Consider the following 7,500-nt stretch of genomic DNA (forward strand, 5'->3'; position numbering starts at 1 on the left):
TTGCCGACTCCCTAGACTCTGAACAATGCTGAAAAGAACATTCTCATGGGCTTATCCCTTGCATGTTGGTTCACTTAGGACCAGAGGAAACCAATAGGTGAGGAAGAGGACCGATCCTGGTGAAAAATGAAACAATGTACCATTCTCGCATCTGGTGCAAACCAAGGAATCGAAGAAAAGAAAGTGTGAAGCTACCCAGAGTTTCAAAGTGCAAGTCCACTGGATTCTCTAAACAATTTTCCAAATATTGATTTGGTCTTTGAAAAAAGAAGAATCAATCTAGTGGTAGGGACCGGCTGTGTTGAAAGGGAAGATTTTGAAACGGATGGGCGGATGATGGATGACACAGTGGGACAACAGAGTCTTAAGTGCAGCGGAGATGGAAAAAGACAGAAGGCAAGTAGGTCGGAAAGAAGACGGCAAGTCACAAGGGGTCGAGAGCAGACGTAATGTCACAAAAATATACTGTATGGCGCAGATGTGCACATTTCAGACAACACACATTTTGGGGAAAAGGGAGAAAAATTACGAGGCTTTGGAAACAAGTATTGCTTTATGATGACAAATACTGACGTATTATATTATTATATATTGACGTGCATAATCGTTATTGTCAGTTTTTTTCGGCAGTCATTGCTTCTTCCGTCACTTCAGAGCCTGCCGTTCCCCTCCCTTGTCTGCGGTAGGTTTGAGTCCCCAGCGTTTACAGCATTCATTCATCTCTCTCCCCATCCCCACGCTCACCTGTGTACCTCCTTCCCTGAATAGCTCTACAACATATACATTTAGTATAACATAGTCTAACAGCCACTTTCCCACAGATCCCAGTAATATTCTTTGTTTTTTCTTGCCTGTTCCTGCCTTCCCTGTTATGATTATTGTAATATGTTGGCATTGATAGTATTAACACTTTATCAATTCTGCACATGTTGTGATCTGATCTAAACGTGGAGTGTTTGAAAGGTGTTAATAGGCAGCCTAGGCTCTGTAAACCAAAGCTAGCATGGCAGTTTACAGAGCCTAGGCTGTGTTCGAAAATTGTATTTTCTTTCTTCAGCGCACACAGTGCGGACAGACAGCGGATCCTGAGGATATATACACTGATTTTGACAAGAACTGTTTTGACAACAAACATGCTCCAGAATCACTGACTCCGCCTTTAATGTGAATAAAACTTGCTAGCTGCTGCTACTGCATTGCTTTAGCCCTTAACCTTCTACTACTTACTTAAACATGTGGTATTGTTCTATTGATTGCATTTTCATCCAGTTCATACCATCGGAATTGGTCTGCCCAAGTGGATTTCATTCCTACCACAATGTGTTCTGTGTGCAATTATATCTGGCCCTAACATGTTTACACACTATAGAGTATTTATAGGAGCATGTGCGTGGGATTGAGCACTAGAAGAAGTGTGTATGCTAAAAGGAAGGACTTTGGTGAAAAGTATACATAGAATACCACCAGACTTATCGTTAAAAGTAGACAGTGAGTGTTCTAGTGATGTGTGCACTGTTTGGTTGGGTGAGTGGATTTGCTGGTGCATATGTTAGCTTTGGGATGAGACCTCTAAGGAGAGTATCCGCTCTGAATTTCATCTGTTTGGTGACAAAATCCATAGTCGTATAAACCCTTCAAAGTAAGCCACTCTGACATTGGCGGCTACTGCACAGTAGGAACTGAACTCATTTAAATGAACCCTGAATCATCCATAGTGGCAAGTATTACAGTTGTTTCAAACCGTGCACCATGTCCTGCAGCTAACTCTTATATTTATGTTTTGGCTTTATCTATATTGTTTTGAGATGCAGCTCCTCATAAAACTGAATAATTAATGTGGCAGCAGCACAAATAATAATGCTGGAGAAAAATCTTCCAAATGTCAAGCCACTACTTGTATGGGCATGCTGGCTGCTCACAACAAAAATAGCAGAGCAACTGTGTGCACCAGTACAACAGTAAAGTTAGGCAGTCCAGAAACTGAAAAGTTAAGACTTCTACAGCAAGTTTCTTCCAAACTCAGAAACCCCTGATACTGTCTAGAGCTGAGATGGGCTTCACTGCTGTCAGCTCTGGATTCAAATAACTTTGAAAAGCTAATATGTTCTTAGGGGAATCCAATGCAAACAGTACAGAGATGAATACTTCAAATATTCTCACAGGCGCAGTCAGACGGAGAGGCAGTGGAAGATATCCGTGGTTGGGCACCATATCTAAACACAGCTGTGCAAACATAAGACATAAAATATTAAAAATGTGCTGTTGTGTATATGTGCATACAGTTATTTATTTATTTATTTATATATTTATTGTGCTATAGGTGTGACCACTTAATATATTATATAGTCAGTATCTGTTACCCTGACCACTAGGTCAGAATTACCATTGAATTGCAAATGTGTGAAAGTGGCATGTCAGTACATTACCATTGCATCTGTTCTTATGAAACATAATACATTATCTACATTATACAGTGTATATTGTATTTTAGATCCAAAATGCAAATAGTCAGTGCTGGAACTTCTAAACAGATATACAGATGGCCAAAAGCAAGCTGGTCAACACACACCAATGCCTTGGAAATAGAACCAATGATACATTGTTTAATAAATAAACAGGGGCCAGTTAGGGAAAATATCATTTGAGAGCAGCGCTGATGTTTATGCTGTTTTTCTAGCCGTTCTCTAGTTCAGTGTAGACGACTTTGATAAAATGTCAAGGCTGTGTTGTGCTTGTGCTCAATAAATACTCTGACTTACCACTGGTACTTTGGTAGAGTTTGTTCTGAATATAAAGCTCTGAAGAGCAAAACAAGGCGAAACATGCCTACGACTACAAAACATTTCAAGCAGGATTCAGTTTTTTTCAGACTTCACGAGTAGGGGAAGGTGGGGTGATTTGTGCAACTTTTTACTCAAAGTGATTTTAAAGTCAGGCCTTGACAGTTATGTCTCCAACTCAAATATGTACATATATTTCAGGATGTTGTGCATCCCTGGCAATAAAAACTTTGGATCTGGAATAAACTGTTTAAGAAATATAGCTTTCGGAAAAAAAGTTGTCTTGTCGCACAAATCACCCCACGTAGTGGGGTGATTTGTGCGTCATTGTGTCACAATGACAAAGTCACCATCATCATCTTTCTGGCCATCTGAACTCTCATCAGTGGTGTCGTTAAGTGGAATTGAGATGTCACCCTCTTCTGAGCTACTGTAGACAATCACTTTCTTTTGGTGACCAGCGTATACAGCCATGCCACTGGCACAACTCTCAGAAATGTACTTTGCACTAGTTGCTCCGTGCTTGTGGAACCAACTGCCACCTGACAAATGTGATTCCCCCTCCATTTCTGCCTTTAAATCAAGGCTCAGAACCCATATGTACACCCTGGTGTTTCCTCCCCATTAACCTCTGCACTACTTACTTACCTCTGCACTACTATCTGTGTTTATGTGGATGTATGGGCTTTACGTCTTTTATTTTGGTTATTGTTATTTTACCTTCATTGTTTACCTACTGAATGCACTATGTACAGCACTTTGGACAGTGCAAACTGTCATAAATGTGCTTTTATAAATACATTTTACTTACTTACTTACTTATAACTCACCCAGGCCCTTGCGCACAAATCACCCCATCCCCAGAATTTTGGATAATAGGCATGATGCAGCAATTTAGGGTTGACATTGTGCTAACTATATAGACTCAAAGTATAGCATACCAAAGCACTAAAACATGTGTCAAATGTTTTCAAACGTGTCTATAATTGTTCAGACACAATAATCAAAAAACCTTGATCATGGAAATTTTACTTTGAAAGGCAAAACACAGTTTTTTGAGCTTAAATGTGCTTATATCTTATTCCTTGTGTCTCCCTTCTTTACAGGATGAGTCAAATGGATGGCTCTTCTTAAATATGTGGTCACATTTCCAATTTCTTCCACGGTTTTCTAGAAACAAGGGGTTTTGCAACTTCCAAAATGCACAAATCACCCCACCTTCCCCTATAAAGTATATACAACATGCATACCTAACATGTAGCTCATTCTAAACATAAAGTATTTTTTGAGTGTGTGTTTTTATGCCCTATTTCATTTATTTTAAACATTACTATCATATTAAACTATATAACCTGGAAAAAGACACTGATAATTCTGTTCAGCAAACCATTGGCAGAAAAATGTGTGAAGCGCTGTCCATGGTGCTGAACCTTGCCTGTTACTAGTTAGTCATTTGCGTGTTGTACAGCTTTAACCCAGACATTTACATAAAATACATATACAAAGAAACATGCATATGGTACATACAGGTACATTCCTTAGATCCTACCTGTTAGGGCAAATATGTCATGTCAGTAGATTGACAGAAAAAAAAGAAAAAAATAATCAAAATTCTTCTGTGTACCAATAAAGCTAATTCTAATTCTTGAGCACTGTGCGGGTATTAACATGACACCTATCAGGATTTCAGGTGGCCATCAAATATAAAACAAGATTATCCTAAAACCATATCACTATTGTAATACAAAATCTTTATTACAGCCTTTCAGCAACAAATCCATTAAGATGTATATTAATCTTAGTTGACCTACTCCCTTCTTTATATAAAAAGCAACAGGTATAAATTAAGCGATAATGGCCTGTCATTTCAAATAATAGCAATTTGTTCTTAATACTATAGGCTTTTGTTTCCTCCACCCTCACCTGTATGGAGCCCAGAACAGTAAAATGACATGTTAGATCAGGTATTTTCTTGTGGGGACAGGAGTGGGTTAGAATTTCTGTTTTAAGAATATTTAAAAAACAATAGTCAAGTGTGGGGCCTAAAAATGCAAAATCTGCTTTTGAAAAAGGTCTGCATATTTCATTAAACCCTATATCCCCGAAGAGACAAGATTTTCTTTTATCCAAAATAATTTATGTGCATTTTCAGATTGTTTTAAACTTTAAGAGAAAAACTCACTCGAAAATTTAAATGAGTAAAAAGACAGGAATTTGTTTTCTCATATAAAGTTGCTGCGAACTCATGTGGAAAAAAATATTAATACCTAACTGTCCCTGACATACAGCTGACAGAACCGGACACCTACAGTATCTCCAAGAGGCTCAGTCTGAAATAATGCAAAATGGAGAAGCCAATGAGCCATGCTGTGGCCACAACGAGGGTTGATGTAATCACAATTACAACCTTGTGCTGGATGCTGAAATACCCATGTTATACAAGAATGGCTTTCCAGCATACATAGCGCTCGCGTGTTATCATCCATTATTACAGAAACTTTGTCAGGCATTTTCCTTAATACACATAATAACCCAAAGCACATGCACACCTCATAATATTCCCTATCTATTTAGCTCTTTTCTCTCTTTCAGAATGGTGATACTTGGTATTACTTCAGAACTTCTTGCATCATGCCGTGAGGTGTTCGTGTGACTGTGCACCATACCAACATGTTGAAATGGGCTCACTAATGATCTCCCTTAAAACAATATTGTTTCTGTCTCGGCTGCCGCTGTCACCATTGAAACAGTCGCCAGGAGACAACAAATTAAAATTAAGCTCGGAAAAAAATGATTCAACATTTGAGCTACAACGCCCTACTCTGTGATGAGAACAATTATGCTAAGATCAGAGGAATCATTTTTTTCTCCATCGATTGATTTATAATTAATTTGACACCCAGAATTCTGCTGTGTTTCAAGTAATTGCTAAGCGATTGCTTCAGATAGTCAGGTTGACGCAAGAGATGTCTGGAAGTTGGCGGCAGGGGATACAACAATGTGGAAAATAAAAACCTACCCAACAGGGCGAATGTTCAGCACCACGGACAGAGCTTAGACCAGTCTATCTATGCTGCCCTATGAAAACCATGTAACACAAATATAAGAAACTTTTTAAGAATAATTCCTAATAATTATAGTTTTCAGCTATAAAATGAAATTCAATATGTTTTTGAATAGTTTATTTAGCTTAAAGGCGCCATAAGGGAACACATACTTTGTCAGTTTATCTGAATACTTCAAAATCCCCAAAATGGGAAATATCTTAGAAATTGCAATGTTAATTCTTGGTGTGAAAGTTTTGGTGGTTTCATCTTACAGGTCTTGATCTGACTTAGGTACTTTACATACAACTGTGACTCTGTAGTTTCCGAGTCGAATAATTGTTTAATATATTTGGAGCATTAGATGTATCTTTAATCAAAATAAATAAATAAATAAAGCACACCTGAGAACCAGAAGATCAACTGAAGAACAAATAGGCGTGAAGTTACTCCAAAAAGAAAAAAAGCATATTCAAGCTTTCAGATTCAGATTTAAACCAGCCTTGAGAGCAGATAGCTTTGTAAAAAAAAAAAAGAAGACAGATGGTATATCTAACACGTGTTTCAACTAGTTTCTTAGCTGAATCAATAAGGAGGATGATGCCATATGCCTGAACAGTTTGTAGAATATGATATTAACCAAACACCCAATGCAGCATGTAAAGAACTTCACTTCCTTAGAGCAAATGTTAAACCAAAAGCTTGAAAAATCTATCTTTACTATACCTTCTTACTACACTCCTGGTGCATGGCTATGTCCCTCATGTTCACTGACTTAAGAAACCTCTACCGCATTCTCAAGTCGTTGCTATTCACACAAAGTACGTTAACACACACACTATCTCTTGCACTGTTTCTGTATGCAGCATACAATACATGAGAGGCCCTTTGGCTCTACTGCTCTGCGCTCCTTGGCTACCTAGTCAAGGTATATTCAACAAGGGGGAATGCCATTGGGTATACTGTGCTGAACTTAAAAGCCCTCCAATGGGATGATGCCTCAGGGCTCATCTCTGTCTCTCTCGGCAACACAGCCCAGTGGACAGGCAAGTCATTTCTCATGTGAAAAAAAAAAAAAAAAGAATTCCTCATCACGTCTCCACCAAGGCCACTGGATAATGTGGATGAGGTGTAGCCCAGGGTAAACATACTGATACCACCGGGTGAGAAAAAGGGTTGAATGAACATGATGGTAAGATGGATGACAGACGGATCACGCTGGAATATCATTTTACAGACAAATGGGGGTTCTGGGTTTGGGTTTCTTGGTCATGACACTGAGCTGAATACAGTAGCAGGAGGTCGAACATACATATGTGGCCGAGTATTCTTTAAATTATATATATCTACACGGAGACAAAATGAATTTCGGATGGGCAGAGAAGGAAGCCACAGCATTCTCGACAGGAAGAGATAATAACCAGGGCTGATTGTCTCTCACCATTGGAGCAGCCCTTGAGGCGGGCCCCTCTGACCGGTGCCCGCTGCAGGTCGGCCTTGACGCGTGCCTTCAGGCCCACGTTCTCCTTCTGCATGGCGTTAAGAGCATCGCTCACAGAGTTCACCACCTTCACCATGTTGATCTGGCTGTCTGACAGCAGCTGCAAAAGTAGGAGGGAAGAAACATTTATCATATTGATTAAGACTTTAGTATCATACAGAAAACATGGAGAGAT

General features: G+C 39.1%; 1 protein-coding gene across 1 annotated transcript in view; it reads right to left on the reverse strand.

The window, feature by feature from the left end:
- fibcd1b (fibrinogen C domain containing 1b) overlaps positions 1 to 7,500 on the reverse strand; it is a gene marked incomplete at both ends in the record, with an annotated part of 105,252 nt that overhangs the window by 51,822 nt on the left and 45,930 nt on the right. The window contains one exon of the mRNA XM_080046374.1: positions 7,266 to 7,425. Within this exon, the coding sequence (XP_079902500.1) occupies positions 7,266 to 7,425 (160 nt within the window). The remainder of the gene's footprint in view (positions 1 to 7,265; positions 7,426 to 7,500) is intronic.

This window comes from Ammodytes marinus (assembly GCF_949987685.1).
Source record: "Ammodytes marinus genome assembly, chromosome: 18".
NCBI lineage: Eukaryota > Metazoa > Chordata > Actinopteri > Uranoscopiformes > Ammodytidae > Ammodytes > Ammodytes marinus.